The sequence below is a fragment of the Talpa occidentalis genome, unplaced genomic scaffold, assembly GCF_014898055.3.
Source record: "Talpa occidentalis isolate TD23 unplaced genomic scaffold, MPIMG_talOcc4v2.1 talOcc4.6, whole genome shotgun sequence".
Classification (NCBI taxonomy): Eukaryota; Metazoa; Chordata; class Mammalia; order Eulipotyphla; family Talpidae; genus Talpa; species Talpa occidentalis.
In genome coordinates this window covers 13,028,920-13,045,734 of record NW_023604972.1, presented here as the reverse complement: position 1 = coordinate 13,045,734, position 16,815 = coordinate 13,028,920, and the positions used below count along the sequence as shown (strand labels likewise).

Below are 16,815 nucleotides of genomic sequence, written 5' to 3'. Positions count from 1 at the left end.
TTTGTTTTTTTCTTGGATCCTAGGTTTATTGTGGAAGAGAATCATACAGTTCCCTTCCCAGGTCAATTCAGTCAGTTTTGCCAGTCAAAATTTTGCATCTAAAGTTCTAACCAACGTGTACAGGTTAACTAGGTTAGGTAACCTGAATCATATGTACCCAAAAGAATTATAAACTCTCGGGCTTCCCTGGTGGCGCAAGGGGTTAAGCAGTGCACTATGAAGCAATCTGCAGCTTCCTGGCAGGCCAGGGAGCAACCCACAAGGCACAGCAGACCTCTCCTGACTCTCCCGCTGCTCCCCTCAGCAGTGTACTGTAGTCAGTCTGCCTGTTCTGTTCCCCACTCTGTCTCTGGTGAATCCTCTCACCCTCCCATACCTCTGGCCTGTACCCCGGCTATTGTATAAATAAAAAATAAATATTAAAAAAAAGTAATTTGACAAGTACCAATTTGGTTGATAAATGACAGGATGCCTTGGGAATATGTAGTAGGAAAAGTGGCGAGTTGTTATAGGTTAAACAACTGATTCCTAGGGGAAGGGCAGGTAAGACCCAGATTTGTAGTGTTTGCTAGTTTCTGTGGTGTAAATATTCCCAACCCGGTCAATTTCAAACTAAAACATGATGCAACTGAAAAGGGGGTGGGAAAGAAATGCATAGCAATACACCATTCTACCCTGTCTCCACCATACAAATTCAGCAGATATGGATAATAGTGAAAGGTAGTAAAATAATTAGGATCATCATGAGTATTTATTATCTTTGCTTTTAATATAATTTGCTTAATTATAAATTTATATAATGTGTTTATAAAAGCAGCTGTATTTAAAAATGAGCTTACAAAATTACTGAACGTTTAGCAACCAGCTCTAGCCAGTGAGTGTGAATCCATGCAAGCGGGGGTCTACCCGCTCCACCCCACTGATAAGAGCCATGTCAGGAATTCCTGTAGGCTCACCTAAAGTGAAGTCTGCAAGGATCCTGCGTTTTCATTCGTTTCTTGGCACCCAGCTAGGTTGAGTAATTCATTAAATAAGTATTAAAAGAAAAATTTTTTTTTGCCTCTCTCCTGTAATCTGGGTACAGTTCCTGGCGCTTAGGGGAAAGCAAAAATCTAGGACCTGCCCTTAGGGAATCTATATTTATGGACATGTGCGTGTGTGTGTGTGTGTCTGTGTGTGTGTTAAACAAACTATCACGTCAGGTGGTGGGTGACACGTGTGACTAAAATTCTGTAGTGAAAAAGAGAAAAGGAGCGGGTGATTGCTGCTTCAGAAGAGTTTGTCAGGCACGTTAATGTTGACAAGTTCGAAAGTAGAAATAGGATCCTCTGGAATCTGAGCAACCCTGTCTAAACAAGGCTGAGGCACAGACAGCGCGCGTCTCACCGTCCAAAAGGACTGGCGCACTGAGTAGCTCACAAACTTCCCCCCCGCCCCCCCCGAAACGCCCACCTATTAGCCCTTTATTTGCCGCAGCTCCTGTGCCCAGGTGCAGCGCTGCTTTCCAGGGGCTCGCGGGCCGGACTGGACCAATCAGCTGCAGGGAGGCGTTGCTAAGCTACCTGACGCGCCAGCGCTGGCTTTCTGCGCATGCTCAAAGTCTCCGGCGGCAGGCGCTCCCAGTGGGCGCGTTGCGCATGTGCGAGCGCGAAAGGAAGAATTTTGTCCCAAGCCTCTGCCGTACCGTCCAGGGGGCGAGTTGCGTCGGGGCTCCGTCGTGCGGCCGGCTAGCAGGAGTGTGTGCGCGAAAGGAAGAATTTTGTCCCAAGCCTCTGCCGTACCGTCCAGGGGCGAGTTGCTTCCGGGCTCCGTCGTGCGGCCGACTTGCAGGCGCGTGTGCCGGCTTGCAGGCGCGTGTGCCCGCTACAGGCGCCGCCGCGGTCATGAACCCCGAGAACTTCGCGGCGGCGAGCCCGCTGGTCCCGGCTTACGTGCGCCAGGGCTGCGAGGCTCGCCGCCGCACGCCCCCCATCCGCGCTGCCCCCCCCCCCCCGAGCTGCCGGCCCCCCCCGCGCCGCCGCCGCCGCCCCCCCAAGGGCTGGCCCCGCCCCGCGGCCCTGTCCCCGCCCGGCTCGCGGCTCCTGCCGGGGAGACCTGACCCCACAGTGCGGCGGCGGGGCCTGCCCTCTGCTCACTTGCTGCCCTCAGCTCCCTTTGAGCCCCCGAGAGCCTGCAAGAGCCAGAGGGCTTTTAGGGGGTGCAGTTGGGGTAGGGATTTTGAGCTCCATTTTCCCCTAACTTCTCAGGGATATAAACAGGGGAGGTCCCAGACAGGTTACTTTTTTGCGGGAAGGGCAAAGTTTGCTCGTTCCACCATTCACTGCTGCAGGGATTTAGGCAACACATTTTGTTACTCAACGAAATGCTAACTCGAACCAAGGGAGCCTCTTGGAGCCCGCAGGCCTCCTGACTGCCAGCGTTCCTGAATTTTAATTTCACTGAAGTTTGACAGTCCCCAGTTCTAACACCGTGATTTGCCGAATCTTCCTGGAAGATAAGGCGTACGGGTTTTCAGTTACTTTGACTTATTGCAACTTGCAGATCTGACTAAACGTCTTTGTAAGCACATCTGCATCCTGCAGATAATTGTAGTAAAATGTAACACAAGTGTTTTGTCCAGTCCAAGTTTGCTCATAGTGAAGTTTTGTCAGATGTTTTGAAAGTAGGGAGCATGGCGAAATATATGTTAAGACAGGTTTAATTCGTTGAAGTAAGGCTCTGGGGAACAAAGTTTTTTGTTTTTTTTTAATATAATAATTATAAACTTTTTTTTTTTTTTTAAAGGGGAAGTGTCCAGAAGATGGTTGGGATGAAAGTACACTTGAGCTCTTTCTACATGAGCTTGCCATCATGGATAGCAACAATTTCCTGGGCAATTGTGGTGTGGGAGAAAGGGAAGGGAGAGTAGCATCTTCTTTAGTTGCCCGTCGACATTACAGGTAGGTTTTTAAGTAGCTTGTGAAGACATTTCTTTTTTCCTTTTTTGTTTGACAAAGGTGGTGGTACTTGTCATGTTCAGTTCTAAGATGTCCATTGGTAACCCATTTTTTCCCTAATTAAATGGCATAGAAACTAGATCTTCCAGAAAGGAACAATTTGAGCAGGTGCCTTTCAAGGCAGGGTAAAAATTCTAGGATATGGTGGTTACCTTGTAAAAACCCCAGTTTTACTTGATTTTATAGTATGAACACATGACTTTTCCTAAGGATAGTAGAACTTTATTTTAATGAAAATCATGCCAGTGAAAGCTAATGATAATGTATAACTTGGATGAAAAATTCATGTTCAGCAATGGGATGCTGATGTGGTTGATGATATATGTAAAAACATGTTTTGCACATAAGGGTTCAGTGGTGACAGTGCGGCACTAGCAATCTGTGATAATCCCAGTGTACAGATTTTTCTATCTAGCTATAAGGTATAGATTTTTTATTTTGAAGAGTATCCAGAGGTATCTTTAGATAGTATATAACATTATCTAATTTAAGATGAATAGGTTTATGTACCGCTTTTCAAAGAGCATGTGGTTCTTAAAAAATTAAGGCAATGTTTAAGCAAGCAGCTCATCCCCATTAGAAATTAACTGTGCTGCCTAGGAGTAAGGAAAAGAAAGAAGATAATTTAATTTCTAGATATTCTGTTTTTCTCTTGCTGCCTGACAAATCATCCCAAAATTTAGTGGTTTAAAGCAGTCATTTATTATAATTCTGTAGGTTAACTGGGCTGAGCAGGACTCAGATTATTGTTGTGGGTCTTTCATACAGTTGCAGTCGGATGTTGGCTGTGAGTTTAGTCGTCTGTAGGTTCAACTGGGTAGTTTATCCAGGATGACTCCCTTAGGTGACTGGGAGTTTAGATGGTTTCTCCATGTAACATAGGCTTCTCCCAGCCTGGCAGCTGGATTGCAAGAGGGAGATCCTCAAAAGAAAGACATTCATGGAGCCAAGTATAAACTTCAAGACTTCTTAGACCTAACTCAGATGTTCTGCCTCATCACTTCTGCTAGATTTACTCTAATCAAGTAAGTCTGGCCCAGATTTAAGTGGAAAGGAATTAGATTCCAGCTCCAGGTGGTATAGCAGTAGCTTATGGGTGTGAGGAGAAAAAGGGAATCGATGATAGTCATCTTTGGAAGCTAGCTACCACAGCAGAATTGACATTTGTTTCAAGTCAATATTTTCACATTATTAATATTTTATAAGCTTTATTTTTTATTTTTTAATATATTTTTAAAAGATTTTATTTATTTATACAAGCACTGGTGTACAGGCCAGAGGTGCAGGAGGGTGAGTGAATTCACCAGATACAGAGCAGGGAGCAGAACAGGCAGATGGACTGAAAGCACTGCTGAGGGGAGCAGTGGGCGAGATAGGAGAGGTCTGCCACGCCGTGTGGGTTTCTCCCTGGTTGGCTAGGAATCGAACCCGTGCTGCAGAGAATGGACAGCTTCACAGCGCTGCGCTCAACCTGCTGCGCCACTGGGAAGGCCCTGTTTTATAAACTTTTAATATTCAAGTATTGCTTCTGGTGTTATTTTTGCTATTTATATATTATACAGTGAATTACTTAGAACACTGAATATTTTTGTCCAGTTGTTGGCCCCTTTTTTGCTTAGGTTCATACATGGAATTGGACGATCAGGTGATATTTCTGCTGTGCAACCAAAAGCTGCAGGTTCTAGCCTTTTAAACAAAATTACCAATTCTTTGGTACTGGACATCATAAAGTTGGCTGGTAAGTACTCTGGGTAATCATAATATTTCTGCCTGACCAGCTATGCATACCTTTGCCTAGTTTCTTTGATGAATGCCTCTTTCCAAACAGGATATGAGTGGCTTTTGAAAATATATATGCATATAAAAACATTTGGAATAAGGTAGAAAATCGGCCATAAGGCTGGAATGCAAACTTGGCTGGGAACCTCCCAAGAGTGAGTGTAGAAGAAGAAACGTTGAAGCAACAACTCTTGCAATTTGATAGAAAAATTGTATAACATCTTGAAGAAGGGTGCTAGTTTTTCAATGGAATAACTAATTTCTCCTGTACTTCTTACTCCTAGGTGTCCATACCGTGACCAACTGCTTTGTAGTTCCTATGGCAACCGGTATGAGTCTGACCCTGTGTTTCTTAACATTACGACACAAAAGACCAAAGGCAAAGTATATTATATGGCCACGAATAGACCAGAAGTCCTGCTTCAAATCTATGATCACTGCAGGTAACAGGAGAGAAATTGCATGTATAGTATCTTTATTATCACAGAAAATTCCAACTCTTTCATATAGAGATAGATAAATGTAATGGAAACTGAGTCTTTTCTTGTTCTTTTTTTTTTTAAATTGGAGTAGTATGTATATCCCCAAAATTTACCATTTTAACAATTTTCAAGTGCATGATTTTGTGACATTAAGCATATTCACATCGTACAACCATCACCACTATCATTTACAGAACTTTTCATTTTCTCAAACTGAAACGATGCCCAGTAAATAATAACTCACCCCCCTCACTAACTCCAGCTCCTGGTAATCATTATTCTACTTTCTGTCTCTATGAATTTGACTATGAAGGACTAGGTTCTTCAGATAAGTGGAGTCGTAGAGTGTGTGTATTTGTGACAGACTGATTTCACTTAGCTTCCAGGAATCTTTAAGATTCATCCATAGTAGAGCATGTGTCAGCATGTCCTTTTTTTTAAAGACTGAATAGTATCTTTTTATATATAGTCCACATTTTGTTCGTTCACTCATTCACTCATTCATTGACGGACACTTGGTTTGCTTTCACCTTTTGCCTATTGTTGAATAAGCATGAATGTGGGTGTAAAATACCTGTTTGAGTTCCTGCTTTGAATTCTTTTAGGTAAATACTCAAAAATGGACTTGCTGTATTATGTGTCCCTATTCTTTAAATGGGCATGATTATTTGACTCACAGGATTGTTTTGAGGAATAAGTGGGATCATCTGAAAATGCCCAGCAATAATCCCTAGAGCATAAAAGGTGCTTCAGGAATGTTGTGGGTACCTGAGTATAGTGCATATACATTATTACCAAAAATCAAAGTGCAGGAATACAGACATCATGAAGTACCGATGAGACAAAAATCTTCAACTGGTATTTTAGTACATGGCCTAAGTAAGTCAAGTTGAATTTGAGAATTTTTAGATATTCTTGAATGTCTTTAGTCTGTTATATGAAATGAAGAGTATTGCACTCTAAACTGCATAAATAATTCATAAAAACTCTTTAAAGTGTTTCATAAAAGGGACACATTATAGAAACTGATAGCCATTTAAAAAGCATACAGATTTATTTTAGGTGGCATAAGTTGTGAAGTCATAATTTATATCTTGTTAACCAAAGAACTGATAACTAAACGTATGGAAAAGATTGCCATCTTGAAAAACTAGAAAATTTTTTCAAAATGTTATTATGGTTTGGAGTACAATTTAGAATTGTTGTTCTTTCTTTCTCTTTTTTTTTTTTTTTTTAGGATAGTTTGTACTCTTAGGAGACAAGATAGTTGTACTCATTAAAAAAATTTGCATTTTGTTGTTTGAAAAGCAAAAGTAGGGATGTAGCTGGAGAATTTGAGAAATAACAGAAAATTAGTTGTCCTTATGAATTTAAGTTTTGTGTTTGTTTTAACAGCTGTACAAGCATAGGCATAAAACCTGGACATCTCTGATTGAGTATATTTGAACTGATGATTTTATAGTGCCTGAGGTTTTATATTTCTGTAGATAGAATGCAGAGAACTTGAGGTGGAGTCTAAAACACAAAAGAATACTACTTGCCCTTCACTTTGCTTTAACTTGCTGTGTGACCTTGGGGAAGCCACTTAATCTTCCTGAACTTTAACTTCCTTATCTTTAAAATGAGGGAGTTGAGCTAATGGTTTCTAAATCCCTTCAGCTCTTAAGCCCATGAATCTAGCCTGATGCTAGATTTGGTATTTGGAAAGATTGAAGACTAGAGTACATAATAATGGTGTGAAATTTCCCAGTTTTATTTTTTATCCAATTTCTGAGGCTTAAATACTTAGATTTTACTTTTACTGCTGAGTATTTACTAGGAACACAAAGTCCTTAGTTATGTATGTGCTTTGTATGTTTAGTGTATGTATTGCATATACAATATTTTATTTATGGGTACCTAAATATCTACCATAGGTTACATAATTATTATGTGAGTGGAACTTTGGTCACATGCTAGTTCTGTGGACTAATTCAGTAGATAATTGAAAATTTTTACATTTAAATTATAGAAGGTTATGAGATGAGTCTGTGAAATGCATGATATTTTACATGTAAAACATTAAGTTGATGTTTTATGATTTGCTTAATACTTTGAATTGTATTATTTTTGTTTATCTCTCAAATAAAAATAAGACTCAAATGTTGCCAAAGAATAAGATTTACTTTTCTATGGATTGAAATTGATCTCGACTAAGTGATCTATTTGTCATCAATGCCTGTGTTATTACTTATATAGTATTAACTGTTTAACATTTATTTTCCTTTACAGACTGTCTTTCTTGTCATAGAAAAGTGTTTAAATAGATTTGTGACCCTAAATGTGGTCTAGTTGTCCACATTATTTTGAGGTGCCTTTGACTTAAACCAGTATTCAGCCTGATATTTCTTTATTTTGTGGGGGAGGGGGATTCGTACATTGAAAAAAATAAACATTTAGAGTTCTTGCGCAGAATAGGTCTGCTTTCTAGTTTTCCAGCGTTCCTTAATTTAGTTTACACTAACAGTTTGATTTCTGGTTGATTTGGCTAGGTTTTGAGCCCGTGGTGATAGAGAATGTTTTAGAAGGTGATGAACTGCGCACAGACTTGAAAGCAGTGGAGGCTAAAGTCCAGGAACTTGGGCCTGATTCCATTCTGTGTATTCATTCTACTACCTCCTGTTTTGCTCCAAGAGTGCCTGATAGGTAAATGATTTGTGAACATCATCCTTTAAGTGTTCATCAGTTATTAAAATGTAGGTCTACTAACCCCAAGTATGCTTAACTAACATTATGTGATTGGGCTGTTTAAGAGAATAGATTGACCTTGTGCAGAAACAGCATAATGACTTGGGAAAATAAAAATTTGATATAGAAGAAGGAAAGGTGGCTAATAATGAGTGGAGATCCTTTTATCATCTGAATGGACACAAAGCATCTCAGTTTTCTTGCTTTTTTTTTTTTTTTTTTGTTTCTGATCTCTTAGCATCTTTTCCCTCATTATTTAATGGGAGTTTTTCTTTTACAGTAAATGTTAGATTTACTTGTTTTCATTCCAATCTCCACTTCTTTGATTTTATAGTTTTCATAGGTACAAACTATCAGTATTAACAGATTTTAAATAGAAAATTTTAGCATTATGCCCTATCCTTTGCATTGTTTTTAATTGGAAGGGAAATCCAGATGTAACTTATGTGTACACCAATGGATATCCTTGCATTTTGAGAAAAATACAAATATTTAAGAAATGAAGGAAAAAAGCAAACACTCACTTTTCCAGAGGATGGTTACAAATTCTTACCCTGGTAATGTAATAGACTTAGATCTAGTAATACAGATTTCTAGTTTTGACAGCAACTCATTGTGGTGTTCTACATTTTGAACAGAAATGCTAATAATTTGTAATAACTACTGTCTGTTTTTCTTTTCTTTTTTTTTTTTTTGGTAGTGTCAAGTTATACTTTGGTTTTAATGCATGAAATCATGTTATTTGGCAGGCGTGAATGAATGCATGTTAGCTTTAGTTATAGACAGATTTTAAAAGAATTTTAAAATGCTCTTGAAAATTTATCTTGCTTCCTTGGTGAGTCTGTGAATTCTACTCTTAAAACTTTATATGCTTTCATTGTTTTTTCATTATTAACCAGATTTTAAATTTGTATTGAAATATTAAATAAGTATTTTTTTTCTCCATTTATGATTATGATATCTAGGAAAATTTTAATGAAAATTTTATAATATCTAGGAAAATTTTAATGATAACTAGGAAACTTTTAATGGATCACATTTCCAAAAACAGAGCATGGGTATTTGTATTAGTTACATTATTCTTGAGGATAGTTATGTTTTTGTTTCATTTTGACATTTTATGACTGTTTACATTATGGTGCAGTTTTCAGAATTTGACATATATTAGTCCCTTTGGGAAAAATCAAAGTTCTTGTCAGTTAGCAAAGTCCTCATTTGCCTCTTGTTAGTAGTGTTACGTAATGAATGTTTCTGGTAAGAGCAAACTAGGAAAATGGTGGTGCACAGTTAATAGTAATATGCTTGAATTTTTTATTTTATTAAATTTAAAAATGCATTTTGATTCCTTTACATTGATCTTAATTCCTGTGTAGTCTTAATTTGAAAAGGCGTATATCTATTTTGTCTATTAATTAATGGATAGAGTGTCTTATGGAGCAGAATCAAAAGAAATGTTAAAATATGAGGGGTAGCGTTTCTTCTCACTGTTAACACCTTAATTGGCTTAACGTTGGAATACAGTTTGATTCACTTGGGAGATGATTTTTTCTGTGGCACTCTGCCTTTGAATACTTTTGTGCATTCTGAGTATTAGAAGACTTCAAAGCATTTTAAAGTAATGACCATGATTTTTTTCCTTTGAATATAATACTTTGTTAATTATGGTGACTCACTCTCAAGGAAGTTTGTTGTTCAAACTTGTAGTTTATAACAAACTACCTGTTGCTTTTAACAAAAAAGACCTAGTTTGTTACAAAGGTTTTCTGTGTCAATTTGTGAACTTTATGAAAATGAATGAGTTTTTAGTTCACAAAACTCTAAGCAAATTGAAAACTTCTGACAGATAAACAGAATAATGTTATGTATTAATGTACATCTACTAAGAAAAGATGTATTATGCATAAATAGATAGTAAAACTATATAGTTTATATTTGGAAAAAGTTCTTATAGAAAACAACTTTTATTGCATAAAAGTGCTTTACGTCCAAATTCTCTATATGGTAGAAAGAAAATTTTTAGAAAATTTATTTTATTAAACCATATGATTTAGTTTTGTCTTCATAGTGAAAAGACTTCTATTGGAGATGACCTCAGTCATAAGTAATATTTGGTTTTTGAGGGAACATCTATTTATTACGCTCTAATTAAAATTTATTACCCTACTTTGCATAAAGTTAGACTCTGAAATTGCCTTAATATAAGTGTCAAATGAAAAAGTAAGAGTGAATTTAAAAGTAGCAGCTATTTAAAAGATTCTTTAGTATCCAAGTTGTTGGAAAATGTTATTTTGGCGCAGAAACATTTTAATGTTCTGTATTTTTTAATACATTAAAGTCAATTTGAAAATGTATTTTTTACTTTAGGAAATACTTAATGTGAGATTCTTAAGACTTCAAGATATGCTAGTTATTTTGCAGACATTAGCTTTAGTATGATAAACAACCAGAAGCATTTAAAAAATCAGCATACATACCACCTCTAAGGATTCATCATAAATAATCTGTTTCTTGCTTTTTATATTGGAAATTTTAAAGTGATTTAAAAGCAACCATCTATATAGATTTTTATAGATACACATTTTCTCATTTATTGGTAGTATTAATTTAAAAGCTTTTTTTAAGTTCATTCTAAAGTGCCTGCTATGTATTTCCAAATTGCTGCATTATATTCTAAAATACTACTGTGGAAGTCTCACTTCTGTCATTTTTTCCCCGCATGTATATTAAGGATAATGAGATACTTTTTTTTTAAATTTCACACTGCAATTTATAAAGCACAGTTTAACTTTGTCTTTCTGTTGAATATTTATGTTTATAGATTAGGAGAACTGGCTGTGATGTGTGCCAACTATGACATTCCACACATCGTCAACAATGCTTATGGAGTACAATCTTCAAAGTGCATGCACCTCATCCAGCATGTAAGAGAGTTAAAAAGATTATGTCGAGAAAAAATGCGTCTTAACATATTATAGGACTAATCCTGTGGTTTTCTTCAACCTAATATGGTAAAAACAGTTGCCTAACACCCTCTGCTTTTGGGAGCATTAGAAATTTGTATCCATGTTCTGTCAATAAAAGTCCTTGTTCTGTGATAGTAACAGGACTAATAGCTTCAGTTAGAATCATTATAGGAAGTCTTCAGTTGCTTAATTTTTAACTTACTGAGGATGTTTCATTACCAGGATTCTCATTTTTCTCATATACTGAGTGATAGTATTTTTTTAAAAATTTATTTATTTATACAAGAACTGGGGTACAGGCTAGAGGTGCGGGAGGGTGAGAGAATTCACCAGAGACAGAGTGGGGAGCAGAATAGGCAGAGCGACCGAGTACACTGCTGAGGGGAGTAGCGGGTGGCAGGAGAAGTCTGCCGCGCCATGTGGGTTGCTCCCTGGCTGGCTGGAAATTGAACCTGTGCTGCAGAGGCTGCGGGCAGCTTCACAGCGCGGCGCTCAACTTGCTGCGCCACTGGGGAGACCCAGTGGTAGTCATTTTTAAATTACAGTAAGTACTCACTGGACATGAGATTCTTGGAAACAGCACCTTCTTGCAAAACAAGGTGTATAGTGAAACCAAGTCCTCAAGTCACATTATTTCCTTCAAAGTCAGCAAAATTATAATGAGTCAGAGGGTTTTTAAAATTCTATTATAAGCATCAAAAAACTACCAACTCTCTAGTTGCCTATTAGGATGTTTATAAATTAAGCCATTTGCAGTCTAGAATAAAAAGGTAAAATGATTCCTTAAGTATCAAATATAGAACAAAGTCATCAGCACACAGCAGGTGCTTGAATTATGTGGTTTCACTCTCTGCCTTTTCTTCCTTCCCATTGAATAGCCTCTGACTTGGGGGGAACGTCCCAGTACACCATCCTGAGATTGGGTCCATCTTGTTTGTTTTCTTGCCACCAAATATGTGCCCTTTGAGTGTTTCCTGTGGTTTAGTGATGAAGGATTCCCACAAATTATGGTGCCGTAATTGTTCTCTTATTTATGCCTGCTCCGAATTTTGTTTTTCTCTCAAGTAGCCTTGGACAGCTCTTAAATGTTAATAGATAGGCAGTTCTGTTTCCTTTTATGTGCTACTTCTTTGCATATTTTCCAGTTATTAGTCTTACGTCTTTCTATTTCCCTTTGATGTGGTGATTGTTTTTTTTTTTGATCATAGTTTATAAAGAAATTACAAGAGTAACAGGGGAAGGCTTCAATTTAAACAGTCATATGCAGTAGCCTCCAGAGTAGTCTGCTCCTTTTCCCTACTTTTGCTGCCTCTACTTGTTGCCCGGGTCTGGTCTCTTAGATTAGGCCAGCTATCTGCTCTTTCTATTCTCTGAGATAGGGATGTGGAGAGAAAGTGTGACGATGAAGGTCAAATGCAGTTATAATATTAATAGGAATGTAGATTGTGAATACAGATTGAAAATCTGTGGCTGCAGATAAAGGGGAAAAACTATCTTAGTTGAAATTTAGATAGTATCTGTTTTTAAAAGGAGAAAATTGAAGCACATTAGACAGAGGTCATAGACTATGTTGGATGGGTACTAGAACAGTTTTACATTTCTTGTAAGTAAGTATTCAACTTTTTGCCAGAATATTAGATTTTCACTTGAAGTTTATTTGCAATAGAATGAGATCATCTAAGATTATAACATAAGGCTATATGACCTATGTAGAAACAGTGCCAAAGGCATATAAAAATTTTCCATTAGTTGATATTAAAAAAAATAAGAACAATCTATTTTGTTATTCACTTAGTAGTAGGAGCAGAACTTGTAGCTTAAAGTGCTTGTGCAGGTAGTAGCTGCTTCAAGCAACGAAGAGAGGCACCTCAGTTGACTGGCAGCAGGGGTGGCTGCAGTTCACTACGTAATGGCGGGCACTGTTGCACTCACACGGGGTATTTGTAATCACTCAGCAGTTGTAGGAACCACCAGTGACATTTATTGTCAAGAAGAAGAACAGATGAGAGGTATGGGAGGAATCCTCTTACCCAGTTTTAAAGTAAAAAGGTGTTTCCATCTCATTCCCACCTGAATTGGTATTGAAACCTTGTTATCCTCCTTACTGCAGTTTCCCCACCTCCAATGCAGTCTGCAGGAAAGCAATTGTTGTGAGGATTGATTCATGTGTGAAAGCAGGCTGTAAGTTACAAAGTGCTGCTCCACATATTAGGAACAGCATTTAAAAAACTCAGTTTTACTACTTAAACATATTTTACTGGCACTGTTACAAATAAAATCAAAATGTTTGATTTCTATGCATTACTTTAATGGTATTTATTGGTTAACAGCAATAGTTGTTTTTTCTTTTAGAAACTGGTATGTAATACTATATTTTATTTCATTCTAGGGGGCCCGTGTTGGTAGAATAGATGCTTTTGTTCAGAGCTTGGACAAAAATTTTATGGTTCCAGTAGGTGGCGCTATAATTGCTGGCTTTAATGATTCTTTCATCCAGGAAATTAGCAAGATGTATCCAGGTAAGTAAATCAGTTGTTCTTCCAAAAAAGTAACTAGCAAACAAAAATCCATTTGTACATAGAATACTGTAATAAATCTTAATTTCTCAGACACTTTTTACCTCCTGAATATAACTTACTCATCCTTATTTCAGGAAGAGCTTCAGCTTCTCCATCTTTAGATGTCCTTATTACTTTATTGTCACTTGGGTCAAATGGCTATAAAAAGCTTTTAAAAGAAAGAAAGGTAAGTCCTTCCTTTTAGTGTAAAATAATACTGCTGACTAGAATAGTACTCTTAATTCTTTGGTGGTTTTGTATTATCACTCTGTGAGTGTAGATATCTGGTATGGGCCTAGGTGATTTACTTTGATCTGAAACCATCCTAGGTGATTTTCAACTAATCATTGTCATCTTGTCTATCCAGATACTTTAGGAACCTTGAATAGGCACTTTTGCTTTTGTACTTTTGAGAAATGCCTACATCAGGGATTTGTAGAATTCAGTGCATTTTTCACTTAGAGGTTTCTGAAAGACAAATGGAATTTTCATTTTAGTTTTTGGAAGCTTGAAGGCTTGTTTAGGTGTGAGATGTTAGTCATGGGAGAACCGAAGCAAAAGTTGTTCAGATTCTCATTCTGAAATGAGAAGGAATTCTAAATCCGTCCCTTGCTATGCTATTACCGGAATGCTGGACTCATTGGCTATGTTGGCTATAGAAAGAAAGAAAAATAACATTTATGCTTAAAAACTGGACTTGGTATCCAACTTAAAAGCCAGCTTAATTTTGGACAACTTTGAAAGTGTAGACAAACAATGATGGCAACAGATTCAGAGTAGGATTTTTTTTTTTTTTTTTTTTTTTTTGATGTGGTCCAGTTAGGACACTCTGGGCAGAGAAGATCGCCTCTTTTTTTTTTTTTTTTTAAAGATTTATATATATATTTATTTATTTATACAAGCACTGGGTATAGTCAGAAGTGCGGGAGGTGAGAGAATTCACCAGAGCCAGAGCGGGGAGCAGAGCAGGAAGAAGGACCGAAGTACACTGCTGAGGGGAGCAGCGGGCGGCAGGAGAGGTCTGCGCGCCATGTGGGACCCTCCTCCAGTGGCCGGGGAGCAGCCGGGGATCCAACCGGCGCTGCAGAGGCTGCGGGCAGCTTCGCAACCCAGCGCTCAACCGCTGCGCCACCAGGGAGACCCCAGAGTAGGATTTTTCATTGCAAGTTCTCCCAGCTGGGAGAGCTAGAGGCCCCTGGTGCAGTTTTAACTTTCTAACACTTAGTAGCAATTACAGTTCCTTAGGTTTATAGTGATACTTTACATATTATTATTTTCAATAATAATAGGATCTGGTAGATCCTCTCAATAGCCTTATAAATATATAACCAAAGTTTAAGCTTTTTTGGTGCCCTATTTTACCTTAGTTTCCCTCACTTCCAGTTCAGTCTATGGGAAAGTAATTGTTTATATTTCAAGGAAATCTTTTAAGATTAATAGGATATAGGAAAAGATGCTCAACATCATTAGTCGTTAGGGAAATGCAAATTAAATCCCTTCTAATAATAGTTGTTTTACCATGAAAAAGGCATTTCAAGTTGCAGGTTTTATCTCCATTTGTGAAGAAAACAACTGGTATCCGAGGCCACTTCTAGTTCTAAAAGACTAGAATATTTATTTAAATAGAAGATCTACTTCCTGGACCTTGGGCATTATACTTGTGGGAATTAGCCTGCAATCTAGCGCAAAGGTTATATTGGTAATCTATAAGTCAGATATCTATCTTATGTAAGTTTGAAATTTTTAAGAAAGATGGTCTCTTCACTTAGGTGGTACCTCATATCCATTTTTTAATCCTCTCAGACTGCCACACCTCTCTCTGCCCTGCTCCCCATATGAACAGTGACAAGCCCCCCTCAAAGAGCACCGTCTAAAGTGTGGACCTGTGTTTCTGTGTAATTCAATGTAGGTATAGTTGAGTGTGGGATAAATTTTTGTGAGTAATGTTACTGAGCATATATTATGTGTCAGCTATATAAGTAATCAATACAATAGGCAATGGTATCTGTTCTTACGGAATTTATATTGCATATGGAGAAAACTAGCGATACACAAGCAATATGATACATAAATTATAAATGTAAAAAGTGCAATGGTAGAAGAATAGAGTAAAACAAAGGAAGGGATGATGAGAGGTGGCGAGAGGAAAGGAGATGGTGGGAAATGAGGTTTTGAATGCAGTGGTGAGGGCCCGCCTCATTGAGAAGGTGACAGTTGAGCTGACGTGGTTTGAGGGAGTGTACACGCCTGATGAAGAGGAGCGTGTCAGCGGGAAGTCAGTACAAGGAACAGGGCAGATGTGTCTGAGGAGAAGATAGAGTCTGGTGTGACTTGAGCAAAGTGAGCAAGGAGGAGTGTGGTGGAAGTTGACAGCAGGGTGGGAATGGGTGTGACTCAGATCATGTAGGGCCTTCCAAACTTCAGTGAATTCTTTGCTTCATATTCTGAGTGAAGTAGGAGCCATGGGAAGCTTTTGATATTGGTCAGAAAGGTTTCATGTAAATTATTCCTGACGTCTTTCAATGCCGTGTTTGAGTTGTTTATATAAATACCATTTATGTGTACATACGCTTATGAAATAGAAACACCTTGTGTGAGCACTTACTGCATGGCAGACTCTTCTAAGCAGACTTTCATGTGTTCATTGACTCCTCCCGTGAGTTATCCCCGTGAGCTATTACCGTTATCCTCATTTTCACAGGAAATGGAGGGACAGAGAAGTAGCTGTATGTGGTAAAGTCCATGTGGGACATGGATTTAAGTCCAGGCAGTTGTGCTTCTGATCCTCTACCTTCACTTTGAAAGTCTACCACTTTCTTCTTACATAGATGAATAATCTGACTTGGTAGTAGCTATGTAGCTATAAATCTTAAGACTCAAGTCTACTAATATCCCAAAGAGGCAAAAACAATGAATAAATTTAGGTGCCTTGGCCCAAAAAACAAAGCTATGTTTCAGAAAGAATATGTGCTGTGTGTTTGTGCAGAATCACTGCTGCTGGGGAGATAATCCTCTCCCACTCCTGGTGGTCCTGGTGAAACTGTCATTCACAGAATCTCCTCCGCCTTTTTTTATAGGGTGCATATGATCTGGCTGGCCTGGTTCTCTGGATGTGTGTACAGATAGAGTCCTTCTAAGGAGATTTCATAGGTCCTTTGGACATGGAGGGTCAGTTACTTTGCGTATAGTAAACTAAAGAGAATCTAATGACTTTCAGTGCTGTATTTCTGGCCATGCCAGGAAAGCAATCTCAAGATTAGAGAATGTAAGAGGGAAACAGCTAAGAGATGATTGAGTCTCTGGATCCAGC

The 16,815-nt window shown here is 38.1% G+C and overlaps 1 protein-coding gene across 2 annotated transcripts in view; it reads left to right on the top strand.

Annotated features, from left to right (window-relative positions):
• Positions 1 to 2,784: 2,784 nt before the first annotated feature.
• Positions 2,785 to 16,815, top strand: part of SEPSECS (Sep (O-phosphoserine) tRNA:Sec (selenocysteine) tRNA synthase) — a 29,491-nt gene continuing 15,460 nt past the window's right edge. Inside the window, exons 1-7 of one of the 2 annotated variants that reach the window (XM_037530549.2) lie at positions 2,785 to 2,939; positions 4,616 to 4,734; positions 5,060 to 5,218; positions 7,789 to 7,942; positions 10,803 to 10,905; positions 13,337 to 13,466; positions 13,601 to 13,692. In XM_037530549.2, the coding sequence (XP_037386446.2) occupies positions 2,851 to 2,939; positions 4,616 to 4,734; positions 5,060 to 5,218; positions 7,789 to 7,942; positions 10,803 to 10,905; positions 13,337 to 13,466; positions 13,601 to 13,692 (846 nt within the window). In that variant the 5' untranslated portion in view covers positions 2,785 to 2,850. The other variant, XM_054688403.1, reaches the window with a different exon arrangement.